General features: G+C 45.1%; 1 protein-coding gene across 1 annotated transcript in view; it reads right to left on the reverse strand.

Moving 5' to 3' along the window:
- Nucleotides 1-556: 556 nt before the first annotated feature.
- srcap (Snf2-related CREBBP activator protein) overlaps nucleotides 557-22772 on the reverse strand; it is a 113137-nt gene continuing 90921 nt past the window's right edge. The window contains 8 exon segments of the mRNA XM_062030731.1: nucleotides 557-6543; nucleotides 6607-6690; nucleotides 6763-6939; nucleotides 7012-7137; nucleotides 10650-10764; nucleotides 11576-11772; nucleotides 16008-16177; nucleotides 21733-21935. Coding sequence (XP_061886715.1) covers nucleotides 1219-6543; nucleotides 6607-6690; nucleotides 6763-6939; nucleotides 7012-7137; nucleotides 10650-10764; nucleotides 11576-11772; nucleotides 16008-16177; nucleotides 21733-21935 — 6397 coding nt within the window. The 3' untranslated portion in view covers nucleotides 557-1218.

The following is a 22772-nucleotide window of genomic DNA, read 5'->3' on the forward strand; positions in this document are numbered from 1 at the left end:
AAAAATAAAAAAATATATATATAGCTAGAATTCACTGAAAGTCAAGTATTTCATACATATATATATATAAAATACTTGAGTTGGTGAATTCTAGATGTAGATATACTCTCCTCTTAACCACGCCCCCCCTCCCGATATCGGAGGTCTCAAGGTTGGCAAGTATGCTGTAAAGTTCAAATTTGAATGACAATAAAAAGGAAGTCGAGATCGAAAATATGTTGGGGGAGGGGAACTTTATCAGTATCACGCTTCAAACCCGCTTTGAAGTTGTTTTATTTATGTTTGTGTTGCAGGTTAAATGTTTTATAAATTGTGCTCCTGAGTTCATGTTGAGCAGTTTGGATTTTATGCATCAAGTATTTCATTGCCAGTCAAATATGTTTCTACTTTTAATAAGGATTTTGTTTTTAAAAAATGTTTTTTTTGGTAGATTAAAAAAATGTTTGTTGAAAGTCGATCTAGATGTCTTTCCTTAGTGTTTTATACAATGTTAAGAAGGGCACAACATTCCGCAGAGGTGTACTTATAACGTAGCGTTTCTAGTGGAGGTGGACCAGACAACAAAGAAGTCCATTTTGGTCTTTTTATTCAAGAGTACTTGTCTGACGTGTTCAAGTAAAACAAGGTGGAATTACAGGGCTTGAAGGAATGCAACAAATAAAAAGACCAACCAAAACAAAACAAAAAAAGACCTTCACCAGAACCTCCACCCCCAAGTGAGCCCACAGTCTCCTGAAGTCTTCCCGAGTTCTTGTCAACAACAAAAGAAACTATTTGGTAGCACAAAGTCACTTCCTTGATTTGGCTCCTCTTGACCAGAGTGAAGAACTTGTCAAGGCAAGCCGGGTCAGAACCCGAGAGGCACTCGCACGATAAATACACAACAGTGACCGCCTCGGATGAGATGATGACATCATCGGCACCTTTGACCTGAAGATGATGATGATGATGATGAGGAAGGTGTGCAAACATATTTCATAATTGGTAGAAGAAAGCCAAGCAGCTCCATCACAAGCGTGACCAGCTTGCCCTCGTGTGGTCAAGCTCCGCCCACTAGTCAGTCCAGCACTCCTGAGCCGCCCCCCGGCCCACCTCCTTTGTAAAGGGGGAGGGGCCCAAGGCGCCGGGACGCCCCTGGCTTGTGCAGCGCTGGCGTCCTGGACCAGATGTCGAGTGCAGACGAGGTCGAGACGTTGACACCTCGCCACGTGCTGGCGCTCATGTCTTGTTGTGGCGTTGTTGGTTGGCCGAGGAGCGCGTGCTCGCCGCCGGCGACCTCGCTTGCACCGCCGCCAGCGCCGCCACGCTCCTGAGCACCCTGTCCGGCGTGCCCTCGGACCCTGACCCAGCCGCGGCGTCCTGGACGAGCTTCAGAGATCGGCGCTCACTGTGACTTCCTCGCCTGTCGGCCCGCTTCTCCTTCCGCTCGGCGCTGCGATCGGGGTCGCTGCCCGAGGAGGCTCGGGAGCGCAGCGTCTTGCGCTCGGCGTTCTGGGAGCCGGCGCTGTGCGCCCGCCGGCTGCTGCCGCTGCTGCTGCGACTTCGGCTGCTTTGTCCGACGTCCGCCTCGCCGTCGCTGCTCATGCTGCTGCAGGCACTTTGACCCCGCGACGCCTCGCCATCCTTCCCCTTCGCCGCTTTCCGACAGCCGCCCTCTTTGTCCTCAGGTTTAGGCCTCTTGTACTCCTCCAGGGGGGGCACCAGGGACCCCGGGCACTGTCGGGTGGAGCGCGGCGTGGGACGACTGGCCTGATTGGGCGTTGAAGGTTTGCTGCAACTCTTACTATTGTCCACGTTCCCGGAGTTGTTCTGCGGGACGAGGACACTTTTACTTTTGGACTTTAAGTTCTTCTGGTCAGGGGACGCAGCAGGACCCTTGCGGGGCGTGTGGCCAGGGGTGTCCACCCGTCCTTTCATAGCGAGGAGCTTGGCGGCGGCGTTGAGGGCCGAGCACCTCTTGCCCAGCACCTCCGGCTCAGGAGGACGTGAGGCCGCAGTGGATTGGACCTTCTTGTCCTGAGAAGACCCCACTGACCTCCTGGTGACCCGGACTGAAGACGAGTCGCTGCCAGAATCGCCCCCGGTGGATGTGTTGGCGTTGCTGTCAGAGGCGCGCACCAACGTCCTTCCATCTCGCTTGACGCTCTGCTCCTGCAGCCGGGACTTGGCAGAGCGAGTCAGGCGGGGCTCCTTCTTGTCGTCCTCGTCTTCCGAGCCGCTGGAGGACGAAGGAGACCTGGAGCGCCGTCTCTGAGGGGACGCAGTGGCGGGGTCCCTCTCGGGTCCTTCCATTTCTGCCTCTGCGGTGACGTCTACCCGTCGCTTCTTGCCGGGGTGTCTGTTCTCGTACGTCCTCTTGTGGTGAGCGTGACGAGTCAAGGTGGACGTGGAGCAGCCAGAGGACGCCGACGACGAGCCAGCGGACTCCTGGCTACTCTGACGACAGAGAGACCTTTTCTGAGCGGGCATCTTGTGCTCCTCGCTCGGTGGCTGCGCCTCCTTTGATGGCTCCTCAGGGGGAGAGACGCTCTTGGTGTCCTCAAAGACTACGCCCTCTTTCTCCACGTCTTTGGCCATAGGAGAACGCAGCCCCTTCCTTCTTTTGCTCCGTGATGCCAACATGTCCTGCTGTGTGTCTTCAAACGTTGTCGGTTTCGTCAGGTCCAGGTCTTTCTTGGACAAGGCTGGATCGGGTTCGGTACTTGGAGGAGGGGTCGGAGTTGGTGCTTGTGAGATGACAGGGGAGGTTTGAGGAGCAGCGCTGCTAGATGTTGTTGGTACGTGGGTGCTTGTCATGGTCTTCATTGTGTCCCATGATGCGGCAGACGTATCGTCACACGGGACACACGATGTCGTTGGGGCGTCGTTTGGGGGCGTGTCTGCTGAGGGGGGAGGGGAGGTTGGAGAAGGTGGGGCAGTTGTTGGCGAAGGTGCGTTAGAAAGTGGAGATGATGGATGAGCATCTACAGCAGAGGCCATGACAGTTGGTGAGGTGGGTAGTTGGCTTGGGTTCCACATCGTCTCGGTGTTTGGTAGACAGGTGCGGTCTGCTTCTGCCGGTTCACAAGAGTCCTCCACTTGGCTTGAGAAGGTCGCTAAATGGTGGGTGGAGGTGACTGGTGGAGCAGAGGATTGGAGAGACTCCTCAGCCTCCGCCTGGCATGATGGGTTGGAGGTGACTGGTGGAGCAGAGGATTGGAGAGACTCCTCGGCCTCCGCCTGGCATGATGGGTTGGAGGTGACTGGTGGAGCAGAGGATTGGAGAGACTCCTCGGCCTCCGCCTGGCATGATGGGTTGGAGGTGACTGGTGGAGCAGAGGATTGGAGAGACTCCTCGGCCTCCGCCTGGCATGATGGGTTGGAGGTGACTGGTGGAGCAGAGGATTGGAGAGACTCCTCGGCCTCCGCCTGGCATGATGGGTTGGAGGTGACTGGTGGAGCAGAGGATTGGTGAGACTCCTCAGCCTCCGCCTGGCATGATGGGTTGGAGGTGACTGGTGGAGCAGAGGATTGGTGAGACTCCTCAGCCTCCGCCTGGCATGATGGGTTGGAGGCGTCAGGTTCTGAGGTCAGTGTTGTAGAAGATGTTGGTGCTGCTTCTACCAGCATTGTAGAAGACGTTGGCGTCGCTTCTACCAGCGTTCCAGAAGATGTTGGTGCTGCTTCTACCAGCGTTCCAGAAGATGTTGGTGCTGCTTCTACCAGCGTTCTAGAAGATGTTGGTGCTGCTTCTACCAGCGTTCTAGAAGATGTTGGTGCTGCTTCTACCAGCGTTCTAGAAGATGTTGGTGCTGCTTCTACCAGCGTTCCAGAAGATGTTGGTGCTGCTTCTACCAGCGTTCCAGAAGATGCTGGTTCCGCTTCCACCAGTGTTCTAGAAGATGTTGGTGCTGCTTCTACGAGCGTTCTAGAAGATGTTGGTGCTGCTTCTACCAGAGTTGTCGAAGATGTTGGTGCCAATTCTACCAGCGTTGTAGAAGACCTTGGTGCCGCTTCTACCAGAGTTGTAAAAGACCGTGCCGCTTCTACCAGTGTTCTAGAAAACGTTGGTGCCGCTTCTACTGGCGCAGTAGAAGACGGTGGTGTACCTTCTACCGGCGCAGTAGAAGATGTTGGTGTAGCTTCTGCCGGCGTTGTAGAAGACGTTGGTGTAGCTTCTGCCGGCGTTGTAGAAGACGTCGGTGTAGCTTCTGCCGGCGTCGTAGAAGACGGTGTACCCTCTGCCGGCATAGTAGAAGACGTTGGTGTAGCTTCTGCCGGCGTTGTAGAAGACGTTGGTGTAGCCTCTGCCGGCGTTGTAGAAGACGTTGGTGTAGCCTCTGCCGGCGTTGTAGAAGACGGTGTAGCTTCTGCCGGCATTGTAGAAGATGTTGGTGTAGCTTCTGCCGGCGTTGTAGAAGATGTTGGTGTAGCTTCTGCCGGCGTTGTAGAAGACGATGTAGCTTCTGCCAGCCTTGTAGAAGATATTGGTGTAGCTTCTACCAGCCTTGTAGAAGATATTGGTGTAGCTATTACCAGCGTTGTAGAAGACGTTGGTGTAGCTATTACCAGCGTTGTAGAAGACGTTGGTGTAGCTATTACCAGCGTTGTAGAAGAAGACGGTGTAACTTCTGCCAGCGTTGCAGAAGACGTTTGTGTAGCTTCTACAGCCGTTGCAGAATACGTTGGTGCCGCTTCTACCAGCGTGCTAGAATACGTTGGTGCCGCTTCTACAGGCCTTGTAGAAGATGTTGGTGGCGTTTCTACCGTCGTGCAAGAAGATGATGTCGGTGAAAGAGTGGCAGCAGCTGCAGTGGCACCACAAGTGGTTTTGGCAGAGTCTGATAGAGCTTCAGGAGGTCCAGAAAGATCAGATACTGGAGGTGGTGACGAGACGAGGCTGACAGGTGGTGAAGAACCTGTAGGACTGTTGCCTTCAGGGACAGAAATAACCCGGTTTGGTGTGGTGTGTGGGTCTATGAATTCTATGGAGACTTCAGTGGCAGCTTGGACTGAAGTTTGACTGGTTGGTAATGCAGACTGTTCGGTCTTGGAGTCTAGTTCTTCAGCTTTGGTAGACAGGAAGTCCTGATCAGCGTCCTCTGACTTCTGGTCCGATGGGACCGTTGATTCTTCACTAGCGTCCAGTTTGGAAACACTGGATGGATCTGCAGAGGGCGTGACGTTTTTAGTTGTCGGTCCGTCACAAACAATGTCTGGAGTATTTACGGAATCCTTGCGCGGGCGACCACGCTTGCGTTTTGGGGAAAGGGGGGCGTCCCCATCCTCACTTGGTGAGACGGGTTGTGAAGTTGGAGGAGACGTTGTGTTGTTGAAGTCGGGCAACTTTGGGGGACATTTAGGGGGCCGTCCCCTCTTCCTTTTCAAAGGTGCCATATGAGAATTGATGGCATCAGGAGAAGCGGTTTCTTTGCCTGGAGAAGAGTCCACTTTCTTGTGCTGGTTGGCACCTCTCCCCCGACCCGCATGCAGCAGCTCTCCCAGCTGAGCCGCCATGCGGGATTCAGTTTCCAACCTGCGGCGTACGGGAAGGTTCCTCAGTACGGGCATGTCAGGAGACAGATGGGGAGGGGAATATGGAGGATAGGCTCTGACAGGTTGATGATATACAAGTGGACTTTGGGTGGAGATTTGGTTCTGAGGGGATTTGGTCAGAATGTCTTTAGAACTACTGTCAGCTACTGAAAATGGACTGTCTTTATTTGGTTCCTCCACAGGTCCACTGGTGTTCTCCTCCAGTGAGGCCTCTTCTGAAGAACCTCCAGTACTGCTTCCTCGCCATTTCCTCTTCTTCGGCTCTTTCTCTTCCACCACCGTGACCAGTCGACCCGGAAGCTTCCGCAGGACTTTGGCCGATGGCGAGTCATCGACCAAGCCCCGCAAGACTTCGCTGTCGGCTGTCTGCCGCTTGCGAGGTGAGCGACAGCTCGTGGACGGCGGAGACATGGCGCTTTGGTCTTTGCAGTCATCTCTTGCTTCGTGCTCCACTTGGCTGATGGACTCCAGCGATGACTCAGAAGGCCTGCTTTCCTCCAGGGGCTCCTCTTTGTTTCTTCTGGGGGTCTCGGACACACTCTGCTGCTTGCCGCCAGAGGAGGACGTAGACGGCGAGGAAGGCACAGGACTGGCTTGAGGCTTGTTTTTGCCGGGCTGCTGATCTCTGGCGGGAGACGAGGCTTTCAAAGATTTAGAAGACTCCTGGAGCCTGACTGTTGTGGTCTTTGAAGGGTTGGCGTGAGACGGGGAACTAGAGTCTTTAAGGGCACCGCGTCCTCTAAGACCAACACGGACTCTTTCTGGCACTTCTGCGTGCACTGTGGGCTCGGTTTCAGGCGAGGCCCCACGCAGACGACCGCTGGTTCTTGTGGAGGCGACGGTCTTGCTTTTGTCTTTGGGCTTGCGGCCTCGCCGGGCAGGAGTAGGCTGAGTAGGCTCCGCAGAGGCTGCGGCGGACAGAAAGTCCCCATCTTCACCGAAGGACGCATGTAGTCGGAGGCCTTCCTTGGCCTGGTCCAGACCCTTTCTGGCAGCCTCTACTTGCTCCTGGAGACACAACACCTCACATGTTAGCACTGGCGCAAATTAAAAGGACTTCTTCTCACGTACCTCTGCTTGTTTCAACTCCTCCTTGCAAACATCTTCCAAGGAGGCTTCCAGGAAGTTCATGGCGTAGCGCTCAATGGGAGTGAGCTGGGAAGACATTATTCTGGTCAAAGGACGGCAGTCAACTCAGTCCAACATCTCATTTGCATGAACACTCACCTGCTCCACCAGAGCAGCTATTTCCTGCTCGGCCTTGGAGAGCTCCTCCACTTCTTCTTGTTCCCCTCCGTCATCTAGTGGAATGTTCTCGTTGAACTCCGCCAGCTCTGCCACCTGCTCGGCTTTGGCTTGAGAGGCAGCGACGATGTCCTCCTCGTCCTCAGCACGACAGAGCGCCTGCAAGGCACCATTCGGAGGGTGAAATCACCTTCCTGCATCCTGAGCTCCATCAGTTTCTGAGTGACTGACCTGCTCCAGGATGGTGGTGCTCGGTTTGTTGGCAGCTTCCTCATCCTCCGCGTGAGGCACGGGCGCTTCCACTGCTACCTCCTTCTTCTCGCCGTCGTTGACATCAAACAGCTCACGGATTGTGTGCTAAAAAACAAAAAGCATAATGGTTTTAGATAATGACTCAAAAAAAAAGAGACTTCACTTTGAGGGGTGTCCGGATTAGGGATGTATTATCGTTTGGATTACCAATATCCATATTCCTTATCGATACCGGTACTCTTATCGGTACTATATGTAATTAGTGGAAATGAATTTTTATCAGCACACAAGGTTGTACACCACCAACATCATGTAACATCTCACAGCACAGACCTCTTTAAAGGCCTACTGAAAGCCACTACTAGCGACCACGCAGTCTGATAGTTTATATATCAATGATGAAATCTTAACATTGCAACACATGCCAATACGGCCGGGTTAACTTATAAAGTGACATTTTAAATTTCCCGCCACACTTCCGGTTGAAAAACTCCGTGGGATATGATTTATGCGCGTGACGTCACAAAATCCACGGAAGTGGTTGGACCCCATCGACCCGATACAAAAACCTCTTGTTTTCTTCGACAAAATTCCACAGTATTCTGGACATCTGTGTTGGTGAATCTTTTGCAATTTGTTTAATGAACAATGGAGGCTGCAAAGAAGAACGTTGTAGGTGGGATCGATCGGTGTATTAGCGGCTAAGTACAATACTTACAGCAACACAACAAGGACTACTTACTTAGCAGACGCCTAGCCGATGCTTGCCGCCAAACCCACGGATGAAGTCCTTCGTCGCGCCGTCGTTTTTATCATAGTTCTGGGAGGTCCGGTTGCTAAGTTGCTAAATTAGCCTTAGCGTCGTTAGCAACAGCATTGTTAAGCCTTACCAGGCTGAGAATTTTTAACCGTGTTACATGTACATGGTTTAATAGTATTGTTGATCTTCTGTCTATCCTTCCAGTCAGGGGTTTATTTCTTTTGTTTCTATCTTCATTTGAGAACGATGCTATCACGTTAGCTCAGTAGCTAAGTGTGTCACCGATGTATTGTCGTGGAGATAAAAGTCACTTTAAATGTCCATTTCGCGTGCTCGACTCTCATTTTCAAGAGGATATAGTATCCCAGGTGGTTTAAAATACAAATCCGTGATCCACAATAGAAAAAGGAGAGAGTGTGGAATCCAATGAGCCAGCTTGTACCTAAGTTACGGTCAGAGCGAAAAAAGATACGTCCATCACTGCCTCTCTAGTCCTTCACTGTAACGTTCCTCATCCACGAATCTTTCATCCTCGCTCAAATTAATGGGGTAATCGTCGCTTTGTCGCTCCAAATCTCTCTCGCTCCATTGTAAACAACGGGGAATTGTGAGGAATATTACCTCCTGTGACGTCACGCTACTTCCGGTACAGGCAAGGATTTTTTTTTTATCAGCGAGCAAAAGTTGCGAACTTTATCGTCGATTTTCTCTACTAAATCCTTTCAGCAAAAATATGGCAATATCGCGAAATGATCAAGTATGACACATAGAATGGATCTGCTATTCCCGTTTAAATAAAAAAAAATCATTTCAGTAGGCCTTTAATCAACACCTGCTTTTAAAGTCTAACAACTCAACTATGTCTCCGGTGCAGTTGTCAAGACCACACGGATCCATCACTGGGTTTATATTCAATACAAGTACACTCAGCTGGAAATAAGATTTATGTGGGCAGAGCACAGACCTTTTACATGCTATATCACAACAATTATATTACAAATCCAAACAATCAATTAGCATGTTAGCCGGGTGTGCATTTGAGCAAACAAAACGCTATGTAGTGACGTCATACGGCGACTAAAGACGGGTCAGCGTATGCTATCTTGCTATCTTGCTTCGGAGCAACTTTATGGGTTATTATAAACTGACGCTAACTCTTATTAGCGTGCGTGACTTTGAGGGACTTTTGAGGAGGAAATATCGTTGTGTTACTTTTGTGCGGTGTTGCTTCCTTATTTGTGATTATTCCAAGCTGATGATCAGATCCTACCTGTATCTTTTTAATGTGTCGGAGTGCGGCACCTAAAATGAATGTCACAAGAGTTTCAGAATTACCACGGTCAGCTGGATAAAATAAATACATTAATAGCTATATAATTTGTCCAGAATCTTAACGGTCCTCTTAGACCGGGGGTCAGCAACCCCCGGCTCTTAAGCCGCCATAGAGGCTCCCTGGAGCTTTTTCAAAAATTGAAAAAATATATTTGTTGTATTAATGTTTCTGCAGGAGGACAAACATGACACAAACTTTCCTAATTGTTAGAAATCCCGCTGTTTATATTAAACATGCTTCACTGATGAGAGTTTTATCCTACTAATTTCAGCGATCCTTGAACTCATCGTAGTTTGTTTACATTTACAACTTTCTTCAACGCTGCCACAGAAGGAGGTTTTTTTTATGCACACAAGTAAACACGCTGCAGGACTGCTTGTATCGCACATGATGTCACACACGCAAGTAAACACACTGCCGGACTGCTTGTATCGCACATGATGTCACACACGCAAGTAAACACACTGCCGGACTGCTTGTATCGCACACGATATCACACAAGTAAACACGCTGCAGGACTGCTTGTATCGCACATGATGTCACACACGCAAGTAAACACACTGCCGGACTGCTTGTATCGCACACGATATCACACAAGTAAGCACGCCGCAGGGCTGCTTGTATCGCACATGATGTCACACACGCAAGTAAACACACTGCCGGACTGCTTGTATCGCACACGATATCACACAAGTAAACACGCTGCAGGACTGCTTGTATCGCACATGATGTCACACACGCAAGTAAACACACTGCCGGACTGCTTGTATCGCACACGATATCACACAAGTAAGCACGCCGCAGGGCTGCTTGTATCGCACATGATGTCACACACGCAAGTAAACACACTGCCGGACTGCTTGTATCGCACACGATATCACACAAGTAAACACGCTGCAGGACTGCTTGTATCGCACACGATATCACACAAGTAAACACGCTGCAGGACTGCTTGTATCGCACATGATGTCACACACGCAAGTAAACACACTGCCGGACTGCTTGTATCGCACACGATATCACACAAGTAAACACGCTGCAGGACTGCTTGTATCGCACATGATATCACACACGCAAGTAATCACACTGCCGGACTGCTTGTATCGCACACGATATCACACAAGTAATCACGCTGCAGCGCTGCTTGTATCGCACATGATATCGCACACAAGTAATCATGCTGCAGGACTGCTTGTACCGCACATGATATCACACACAAGTAATCACGCTGCAGGACTGCTTGTATCGCACATTATATCACACACGCAAGTAAACACACTGCCGGACTGGTTGTATCGCACATGATATCACACAAGTAATCACGCTGCAGGACTGCGTATATCGCACATGATATCACACACACACAAGTAAACACGCTGCAGGACTGCTTGTATCGCACACGATATGACACATTTTACATGCAAGCCGATACAATCCGATGTGTTATCGCAACAATAGCTGACATCATTGTCCTATGGACACATTCCTTTCCAACATGGACATTACTGCCTGCCTAACTCCTACCTGTTTGAAGAAGGCAGTGGTAAAGTTTCCTCCCTCAATGGCCATATCTCCCAGCATCCTCTTCTGGTTGGCTTTCTTCAGGATGTTCTCCTCCACGGTGCGCTCACTGATGAGCCTGCAGACGAGCACACCAACATCATTAGTATACGAGTTTACAGGAGGTGATCAGACCTGGCCTGAAAATAAAATCTCAGATTTTTTCACAAAAAAAATGTGTTTTTTACGGATTTTTTCCCACTTTTTAAAAGAAACTATTTGATACAAATGACAGAGATAGTTCAAAGCAAGGTTTGTTTTCATTTGATGAAAAATTAGTAGTTTGAAAGGAAATAAACAAACATATACTTCATCTTACGCTTGGCAACATTTTATAAAGCTGTTTTTTTTAATAAATATAAATTGCACTTTTTGAAGAGTAACTGTCAAAAAACTAAATGAAGAACTTACAAAAATGTAACGTGTAAATAAGAGCGCCCACAAAAAAGGGTCAGAAAGCGGCATGAAGATCATTAAAGTTCAAGTTAAAGTGCCCATGATTGTCACACACACACTAGGTGTGGCGAAATTATTCTCTGCATTTGACCCATCACCCTTGATCACCCCCTGGCAGGGGAGGGGAGCAGTGAGCAGCAGCAGTGGCTGCGCCCGGGAATCATTTTTGGTGATTTAACCCCCAATTCCAACCCTTGGTGCTGAGTGTCAAGCAGGGAGGTAATGGCTCGCATTTTTATAGTCTTTGGTATGACTCGGCCGGGGTTTGAACTCACAACCTACCCATCTCGGGGCAGATCTATGCAAGACTTTGAGCAAAGAACCAGCATGACATTATGTAGACCACAAGGAAGTGTTCACATGTAGAAACAAATACGACCTCTCTAAATTGACGACTAAAACCATGACCTGTGATGCTACGTGCCAACATGTACCTGTAGATGTGCACGTCTCGAGTCTGGCCGATGCGGTGGCAGCGGTCCTGGGCCTGAGCGTCCATGGTCGGGTTCCAGTCACTGTCATAGAACACGACCGTGTCCGCACCCGTCAGGTTCACGCCCACACCACCGCTGCGAGTGGACAGAATGAAGCAAAAGATCCGTCGGTCGGCGTTGAAGCGCTCCATGAGGGCCTGGAGGAGAATGACGACATTGCAAGTCACGTCCAAAGAGAGGAAAGCACTACAGTGGAACCTCCGTTTACAAACTTCATTGTTTTCTGTTCTTATTTCAAGCATTCAGCAAGAGTTCTACAAGGTAACACTCCAAACACAGAAAGCGCTTTGTTGCTGTTAAAGCACATAGTGGAATTTCATGTTTACAAATGGAATTGGTAGGGGTGTAACGGTACACAAAAATTTTGGTTCGGTACGTACCTCGGTTTAGAGGTGACGGGTCGGTTAATTTTCGGTACAGTAAGAAAACAACAAAATGAAAATTTTGGGGTTATTTATTTACCAAATTAGCAAAATCTTCCACCAAAAATATTTTTCTTAGTGTAATATTTGATGTGAAGTAATGGGAACCTTGGATAGGTCAATAATTCATAATAACATTGATTTTGATACAGTATTATGTTTTGAGCAATGACAGTTTGAAAGAAAAAAAAAACCAGCTTTGTTTTATTAGTCAACATTGCAACTTTTTCTAAATGACATTTAACCTTTTAGCTTTTTTATTTCACTTTTGTTATGTTTTTGTTAATTTTAGGGCTGCAACAACTAATCGATTAAATCGATTAAAATCGATTATAAAAATAGTTGCCGATTAATTTAGTCATCGATTCGTTGGATCTATGCTATGCGCATGCGCAGAAGCTTTTTTAAAAAAATTAAAAAATTAAATTTTTTTTTTTTTTTTTTTAAATAAACCTTTATTTATAAACTGCAACATGTACAAACAGCTGAGAAACAATAATCAAAATAAGTATGGTGCCAGTATGCTGTTTTTTTTCAATAAAATACTGGAAAGGATAGAAATGTAGTTTGTCTCTTTTAGCCGTTTATTAATCGATTAATCGAAGTAATAATCGACTATCAAATTAATCGTTAGTTGCAGCCCTAGTTTATTTTAATAGTATTTTTAGAATGTGCCGTGAGCCTTTAAAACATTAGCTGTGGGCCGCAAATGGCCTCCGGGGCACACTTTTGACACGCTTGCTATAGATAATAAAACATTTAATCTGATAAATCTATGGATAAAAAGCAGAGCCTGCGCGTTTATCATAACTCTCTCTCTCTCTCTGTCTCTGCCCCTCCCTCACCAATGCTGCTGCACGCACAATTTGTTTTGTTTTTAACCCCTTCTTAACCCTGAACGTACATTGAAAATACACGCAAGCCTAACTCAAAATGCCGGACATTTGAGGCATTTAAGTAACTCCGCCATGACAGCTCTGCAAAAGAGGACATGTCCGGTGAAAAGAGGACGTATGGTCAGTCTATCCTAGCCCGTTAGCTGCTAGCATGCCGTGTGTTGTGCCTCGGTGTGCATTGTTTACACAACGTGCGTTACGGTACTTAATATGTCCGTGTGGAAACTCGTTCGGTACACCTCCGAACCGGAACCCCCGTACCGAAACGGTTCAATACAAATATACGTACCGTTACACCCCTAGTAATTGGTTCTTGAACAGTCTTCGTAAATTGAAAAGTTTGTATAGTGAAGCGAATTTCTCCATTAGAAACAATGTAAATATGATTAATGGGTTCCAGCCTCCACAAAAGTCAATATTTTAGTGAAGGTTTGTACGCAATATGAAATGCTATACAGTACTGTGTATCAAACTAACAGAATAAGGATCAACTTTGTATTTATTATCAAGCTGAACTGTTCTGTATGGCTGCTCTGCCAACACGAAGAGACACACAGAAGTCCCGCTTGTGCCCTCACAAATGATCAGGAATCCCAAAAATCCTTAACTTTAATAACCACTTGTATATACACAAGCATAACAAACAGAAGTACAATCCACTCACATTAAAGGGGAACTGCCCTTTTTTCGTTCACTATCATTACCAAAGACAAGATGACCCATGTATTTATTTAATGCATTCAAACTCGTAAATAAATGGATTTTATGGGAGGTCCTCTATTCCGCTTATAAAACCCAATAAAACCCTCCAAAAAGCGCCAACAATACCCCATTTTAGTGACTTGAACATGGACCTAGTATTAGTGATATTGTTACCATAGGCGCTAGTGCTAACAAACTATTTATACTGGCTTGAGTGCCAATGTTTACATCATCGAGTGGTCAGCTGCTTCCTTGCTTCGTGGAAGTTTATCCTACATCATAAATCACGACGGAGATTGGTAGAGCGGCCATGCCAGCAACCTGAGGGTTCCTGGTTTGATCCCCAGCTTCCGCCATCAGTGTGTGAATGTGGAAATAGTGTCCAAGCGCTTTCAGTACCTTGAAGGTAGAAAAGCGCTATACAAGTATGACCCATTAATACATTTATACCTCTCACCATGATAGTGGAAGGACAAAGACGTATTCTGACAAGTTGGTAGACTTTTGACAGCCAATTTAGACCCAGAAATGGCATGAACAACACAAGAAGTCGCTTGGTTCCACCCCCCTTTTCTTTGCGAGGATTATGAGTCATTCTTCATCTAAATGGAATATAACAAGATTCTATCAGTCGGCATCCTGATGACAGCAGACATTGTGTAGTAAGTGATATTTTATTTTGGTATTTGGCTCTCATGTAGTCTGCAGTGAGTAGCACCAGTGATGTTGGAAAAAAAGCGAACATCGTTTCAGTAATTATAGTGGTATGCTTAAAATTAGCAAAATATGTAAATATTAAATGTTACTTTATTATATCCAATCCAATCCACTTTATTTATATAGCACATTTAAACAACAAAATGTTCCCAAAGTGCTGCACAACAATATTAAAAACAATATAAAATAAATATGATTAAAAACGATTTTAAAGGGTAAAACCAATTAAAACAGTAAATAGAAATCAACATTTTTTAAAACAGAGGACAACACAACTCACGTAGTGTTAAAAGCCAGAGAATAAAAGTGGGTCTTAAGACGAGACCTAAAACACTCCACTGTGGGAGCAGTTGGAACATGGAGGGGCAGAGTGTTCCAGAGCTTAGGGCTAACCACAGAGAAGGCCCTGTCTCCCCCTGGTTTTAAGTCTCGTCCTGGGCACCACGAGCTGGAGCTGGCTCTCGGACCTCAGAGCGCGCGCAGGATTGTAAGTTTGGATGAGGTCCGAGATATACTGAGGTGCCAGTCCATGTAAAGCTTTAAAAACAAACAGCAAGGTTTTAAAATCAATTCTAAGATGAACAGGGAGCCAGTGCAAACTCTCAAGGACTGGGGTTATATGCTGGCGTTTCCTGGCCCCTGTTAAAAGACGCGCTGCCGCGTTCTGGACTAACTGCAACCGGGAGAGAGCTTTTTGGCTAATGCCAGCATAAAGTGCATTGCAGTAGTCCAGGCCACTTGAAATAAAAGCATGCACGACTTGTTCAAAAAGGTTAAAAGATAAAAACGGTTTTACCTTTGCTAAAAGACGAAGATGATAAAAACACGATTTTAAAACGCCATTGACTTGTTTGTCAAGTTTAAAATCGCTGTCTATTGTGACGCCAAGGCTGGTGACTTTGGGACGCACATCATTTTGCAATGGTCAGTGAGGGCCGGACCAAAAACTCAAATTTCAGTTTTTCCCTCATTCATTATTAAAAAATTCTGGGCTAACCGAGCCCTGACGTCGCATAGACAGTTGAGAAGGGGTGTCAGAATGTCATTATATAATAAATTACATAAACATGTATAAGAACAGATACCAATAGGCAATATTAAATATTACTGTATTATATACTATATTACATATATACTTACAATAAGTATATAAAACCATCATGGAGGTATTTGGATATTTTTTAAGGGCTTTATAGGCAGGATAGAGCGGTTCCATTGTAAGCAGACTTATGATCGCATGTATTTAATATTTATAATGCATTAAAGAAGTTGTCATGTTTTCCATAATCATTTTGTGAACGATAGGCAAAATTCTAAAAAAAAGGCAGTTCCCCTTAAACAACGGCAAGGGGCTGGAGAGACAGGAAGCGAGAAGGAAGTGCCGCCGAACGAGAGGTAGTGGCTTTTCTTTCGCTGTGAAATAAGACTGCTCTTGCATATTTTTCCAGAAAAGTCTCGTCTCGCTACAATTAAAAACTTGCTGTAGTGCTAAGCCTGCGTCGCCACTTCTTCCATACTTGTGATCACCATTAACGTACTCCTCGCAAATACTCTATTTTTATTTATATATTCCCTCCTTCTTTCCACGCTGGTCTGTTGAGTTTTTGGCACGCACTCTGATTGGCCAGTACCAACCTGTCTTTGCTCCACTCGGGTGCTGCCGTCCAGCCGCAGGTAGATGTGTCCGTGGTAGTTGAGGAACTGCTCCAAGATGTCCAGCATGCGAGTCATCTGGGTGAAGATCAGCACTCTGTGGCCGCCCGTCTTCAGATTGCGCAACAACAAGTGGAGCGTCTGCAACTTCCCTGGAGGAAGAGCACGCCGACGTACAAAGTCAGGAAACAATGACAAGGTCAGGTCAACTCTGTGCATATGTGGGTGTCCACATTGGAATTGTGATGGGATGGGTTTTTTTGGCTCTTTGAAGGGAGCCGTTCAAAAGACTGGCTTGTTACTATCTTTATTTTTCAAGCAGTCACTCGTGGCAGTGATAAAAGTTTGGTCAGTAAATCAAAAAGTATACATTACACCAATATAATCACTATTGGTGGTCATTTTGAAATATTGATCATCTCATTTTGCTTCCATTGTGAACATTCTTTGACAGCGACGTCACAATGTACGTCAGGGCTAGGGATGATACTCGAAACCGGTTTCCCCGGTTGTTCGATAAGAAAAGAATCGAGTCCTCGGACTCGAATCCCTTTTTGAGAACCGGTACCCGTTATCGAGACCACGATAGTAAAGAAAAAGAGTTGGTTCTTTATTCGAATCCCTCAGAACGACTCCCGTCCCGACCAGAAATGCTCCGTGGGACATCACAAGAAATGACGTCACGTAGCTCAGTCATTAGGCGCAGATACCGAAAGCAGGAAAAACAATGAACCGCGCTCCAAGGTGTAATAAAGTTCAAAACAAAAGGTATAATCCAATGAATAACTTTACTGAGAGATTTGAGCAGAGTACAAACACATGACCAACACTTTTACCACCAACCGGAAACATAGCAACCAGGCTAGCAACGCACCTCCTTTACGGCAGCTGTCGCAACGTTCTTAAAGCAACCGCAGCATATACACACATATATATATATATATATATATATATATATACACACAACATATATGACATGATCTCCCTTTTTTAACTTTTGTTTTTCTTTCCTTGTAAACGTTACAAAATCACACTGTAGATGTGTTGTCTGTCTAATTATAAATAATGCAGACGAGGCGTGTTGGCCGAGTTCTTGACGTTTACTTTCACAGCGTGCTCATAACCTCATTCTTACGTGACGACATGCAACAACACTTTTCGGGGCTACCGCGCATGCTCGTCACTCCCGTTGCATGCTGGGTAGTGTAGTTGTTATATTCCTAGCCTAGCTCATAACATCACATCTTTCCCCCTATAAAGAAATAATGTTAACTCAATAAAGTGTATTTCTTTTTTCAGCTTTAACTTTTCATTTTTTAGCATTGTAACCACATTTGCACACAACTTTTCTCTTCATAGAATTGTCTTTCAATAAAGAAATAAAGTGTAAAAATGTCAAAGCATCATAACTAGGGATGATACTCGAAACCGGTTTTCCCGGTTGTTTGATAAGAAAAGAACCGAGTCCTCGGACTCGAATCCCTTTTTGAGAACCGGTACCCGTTATCGAGACCACTATAGTAAAGGAAAAGAGTTGATTCTTTATTCGAATCCCGTCCCGACCAGAAATGCTCCGTGGGACATCACAAGAAATGACGTCACGTAGCTCAGTCATTAGGCGCAGATAGCGAAAGCAGGAAAACAATGGACGGAAAAAGCGCTCCAAGGTGTAATAAAGTTAAAAACAAAAGCTATCATCCATCGAATAACTTTACTGAGAGATTTGAGCAGGGTAAAACACATGACCAACACTTTTACCACCAACCGGAAACATAGCAACCAGGCTAGCAACGCACCTTCTTTACGGCAGCTGTCGCAACGTTCTTAAAACAACCGCTGCACATACATATATATACAACACATCTCACTTTTTTAACTTTTGTTTTTCTTTCCTTGTAAACAAAAAAAAAAAATCACACTGTAGATGTGTTGTCTGTCTATTTATAAATAATGCAGACGAGGCGTGTTGGCTGAGTTCTTGACGTTTACTTTCACAGCGTGGCAACATGCAACACTTTTCGGGGCTACCGCGCATGCTCGTAACTCCCGTTGCATGCTGGGTAGTGTAGTTGTTATATTCTCTAGCTCATAACATCTTTCCCCCTATGAAGAAATAATGTTAACTCAATAAAGTGTATTTCTTTTTTTAGCTTTAACTTTTCATTTTTTAGCATTGTAACCACATTTGCAAACAACGTTTCTCTTCATAGAATTGTCTTTCAATAAAGAAATAAAGTGTAAAAATGTCAAAGCATCATAACAAACAGTTATGTTCCAATAGCAGCAGAAGTGCACTTTTTGGAGAGCTGTATTATTTTCAGTTTTGTGTCCAAGGGACTGATTTTATTTAACACTATATTATTATTTATACACCTATAGTGATCACAGAGACAGCTTGTTTTTGTGTTACTGTATATATTTGTTTCTCTGAAAAATCCCACTTAATATACTTTGGGTAACAACAGTCAATATTTATTTATTTTATATTTTTTTTTAGGGGGGTAACAAGTCAATATTTATTTATTTATTAGATTTAATTTGTTTCTTATATAATAAAAGTGAGCTTTTGTTAAACCAAATGTGTGTTTTTTTCCACATACAACAACCTATCTGGACTCGATAAGAGAATCGATAAGGAATCGGTTCGATAAGAGGATTCGATAATAGGCTCGAACTCGATCATTTCTTATCAAACATCATCCCTAGTCAGGGCTATTCAACTACATCATGAAGAGGGCCCAAGACATCAAAATTTGCACGTTTCTTTAGAAAGTGCTTAAGCAGGTTATATCCCTTTGAGACTGTGTTTACTTATTTCGCTACTCGTTTCCAGCATGTGCAGCTAGACAGATAGTTAACAGCATGGAGAAACAGAAGCTAAGTTTTGTTTATGATTGATGTTTCTTCTTTTAAATAATTTTTCTTGCTCAGTTTTATTTAAAGTTAAAAGTTAAAGTACCCATGATTGTCACACACACACACACACACTAGGTGTGGCGAAATTATTATCTGCATTTGACCCATCACCCTTGATCACCTCCTGGGAGGTGAGGGGAGCATTTCTTCGTACATCTTCCTTTATTGAGGTTTGTAAGACTGAAAATATAAACATTACTAAAGTATAATGTCCACTGTGTATGTTACATAAATGAAATAGAAGGTTTAGTGTTAATACACACAGCAAACATTGCACGCAAGGTTTAACAATTAAAACCAAGGTGTAGCTTTACCTCCCTCTGCTGGTCTAATTCAGCGCTACATGTATTTAACCAGTTTTAACTGCCAGTGAAGACAAAAACAACACGACCACGGATACAAAAGACATCACAAAGTCAACAATCTCAATACGTTCATACTTTGTTGTCCGTCGCAATTAAAAGTCAGATTTTAAGGATTTACTTAGATTTTTTTCAGGATCGCTGTTACCATCTTCTTCTACTCACAGACTGCTGCTTCATTGTGACACACATGTGTCGCTGTTGCCCCCTGCGTGGTGGCGGGAGTACTGCATACACGAGCAACCCTGTATTGAATGGTTTCATCAAGACTATTTGGGTGTAGTTTGGCGGACCAAATTAAAAGCTTTGCAGTGTTTCCCATAAACTGCCAAGATGCCTGTGGCGGTGGGGGCGTGGCTATGGGCGTGGCCACCATGACATCATCGAGTAATTTGCATAATTTACTACAATTATTTAATTTTCTCTAAAAAGGCTCAAAAAATGTATACTTACTAATTAATAACAGTTTTGTTTTTAACGTCCATCCATCCATCCATTTTACAATATAATTACAACACTTTATGTACATATTTATATACAGATTTGAACAACAATTTATTCACTGAAATATATTTATTAATTGTGGTTCTTACAAAAAATATATCTTATAAAATATAAAAGCTAAAATGTCTCTTAAACCTCTGCCCCTTTAATTAGTGCATACTAAATAATTTAACTTTAGCCTACTACTACAACCATATTATTTACCAGCAACATAAAGTGAAACAGAGGCAGAGGTGTCCTGCCACAGTCAGTAACAAATAAACAGAAAACAGTAGTGGTGGTAGATAGACACAGAGCTTCATCAAACATCTGATCCACTGAACAAAGAGCTCCGAAAATCTTGAACTTTAGACTGCCATCAGTTTTACTCCCTACACTTAACCATGTGTTTCTTACTGCCTGCAGACTTTGCACCCTTTGTTATATACACATGTTGTGTTTCTAATATAAATACATTTAATAAAGTCAAATACAAATAAGGCAACAAGAGAAGTATCCTACACTTCTCTTTTGTAAAGTAAATCGGAACAGCCGATATGGGCATCTACATCAACTATATGATTTGCCTGAGAAGCTGAAGAGGACACCAAAAAAAAAAAAATTTAAAAAAAAAAAAAAAAAATTAAATTTTATTTGTGGCGGACGCAATTCTTTCGTGGCGGGCCGCAACAAATAAATTAATGTGTGGGAAACCCTGCTTTGGCAGGCCGGCAGTTGAGTAGGTCGATGTAAGCTATACCTTGTATGTCAAATGACTTTTGTTCATTTAGTTTTTTCCCCAGTTGCTAAATTCTCTCTCTAATTCCGAATACAGCTCCTAAGAGGCTCCAGGTGGTTCAGGTGCTTATTAAACTCCTCCCCTAAGTTACCTTCCAGCGTGCGCATGATAGTTTTCACATGGATAGAGCCTTCTGTGACAACTAACTCGGTGATGTCATCCAAATAGCGAAAGTGAAACCGCTTCTATCAGGACATGATCTCGAGAAATTAATCCACGCCTTTATCTCGACTCGTTTAGACTACTGCAATGCCCTGTATGTAGGCATTAGCCAAGCCTCCCTCGCCCGCCTGCAGCTCGTGCAGAACTCTACTGCTCGTCTGCTAACACAGACCCGCAGACGTGAGCACATCACCCCTATATTAGCGTCCCTTCACTGGCTCCCTGTGCGTTACAGGATCAATTTTAAACTCCTTTTATTTGTTTTTAAATGTCTAAACAACCTCGCGCCAACATATCTCTCCGACCTCCTTCAGCCTTACTGCCCCACCCGATCCCTAAGATCAGCCGATCAGCTGCTACTGACGGTCCCGGACACAAGGCTGAAGCTTAGAGGTGACAGAGCTTTCGCCGCTGCTGCTCCCAAGCTCTGGAACGACCTACCTCTTAGTGTTAGACAAGCCTCCTCTCTTCCTGTTTTTAAATCTCTCTTAAAAACATACTTTTATTCCATGGCTTTTAACACTAAATGATACCCATCCTGCAATGGCGCCCCATAATACACCTGCTGTGAACCGGTTTTTATGTTTTTATATATATATATTTTTTTTTTTTATCGTGTTCTGTTTGTGTTGTGTTGTGTTTGCTCGGTTCTCGTATTATTTTTAACCTGCCCATTGTACAGCACTTTGGCTACCCCTGTGGTAAATTTTAAATGTGCTTTATAAATAAAGTTGATTTCATTTGATTTGATTTGATTACTCCTTCAATAAATTAAGTAGATTCTGAAAGGGCGGCGTGGGCAATTTGCATAAACAACTCTCAAACAAACGCATTACATTTGCGCATCGGTTCTCACCGTTGACTTGAAAGAGCCGTTCAAAAGACTCGACTCACATCTCCAGTATTATGCCTCCATCGACATAGGGCCAAATGGTACTGCAATGTCAACATTCCAAAGTTCATCACAACAAAGCCGTGTCCTTACCACAATCATACTGGATGAGGCGTAGGTCGGGGAACTGGGTGCGCATGTAGCACTGGACGCGATGCAGGCTGCGAGTCAGCGGAGTGACGTGTTCCGAGAGCGCTGAGGAGAACACCGCCTCCTTGTGGCTCAGAGAGGGAGGAGGGTGGCAGGAGTGCATGGTAATGCGAGCGGCTTCCACTGGCGGGATCACAAACGTAAACCTGACAACAACAAATATATATATATATATACACACATGTTGTCAAAGGTCCTGTTCAGTCACAGGGTTTCTGCAGGTATCAGCAAATCTAATCTTCATTGCTAATAAAAACAAGTTTAATGCCCATGTCCTGCTGCAGATAGTTGTTATAGTCAAATGTTTACAATTTTGTCTGTATAAACAGAGTTATAAACATTTGACAATGGCAGTCTTGAATAACTGTTAACTCACCAGATGGCCGTGTATGACCTGTGGGGTTCCTCAGGGCTCCATTTTAGGATCCCTATTGTTCAACTTGTACATGCTGCCACTGGGTCAGCTAGAGCTAGTACTCAATGTGTCCTACCACAACTATGCAGACGACACCCGGATCTACGTGTCACTGACGGAAGGTGAAGGTCAGATCTAGGTGTCACTGACGGAAGGTGAAGGTCAGATCTAGGTGTCACTGATGGAAGGTGAAGGTCAGATCTAGGTGTCACTGATGGAAGGTGAAGGTCAGATCTAGGTGTCACTGACAGCAGGTGAAGGTCTGATCTAGGTGTCACTGACGGAAGGTGAAGGTCAGATCTAGGTGTCACTGATGGAAGGTGAAGGTCAGATCTAGGTGTCAGTGATGGAAGGTGAAGGTCAGATCTAGGTGTCAGTGATGGAAGGTGAAGGTCAGATGTAGGTAGCACTGACGGAAGGTGAAGGTCAGATCTAGGTGTCAGTGATGGAAGGTGAAGGTCAGATCTAGGTGTCAGTGCTGGAAGGTGAAGGTCAGATCTAGGTGTCAGTGATGGAAGGTGAAGGTCAGATCTAGGTGTCACTGACGGTAGTTGAAGGTCAGATCTAG

Source organism: Entelurus aequoreus, linkage group LG21 (genome assembly GCF_033978785.1).
Source record: "Entelurus aequoreus isolate RoL-2023_Sb linkage group LG21, RoL_Eaeq_v1.1, whole genome shotgun sequence".
In the NCBI taxonomy this organism is placed as follows: domain Eukaryota; kingdom Metazoa; phylum Chordata; class Actinopteri; order Syngnathiformes; family Syngnathidae; genus Entelurus; species Entelurus aequoreus.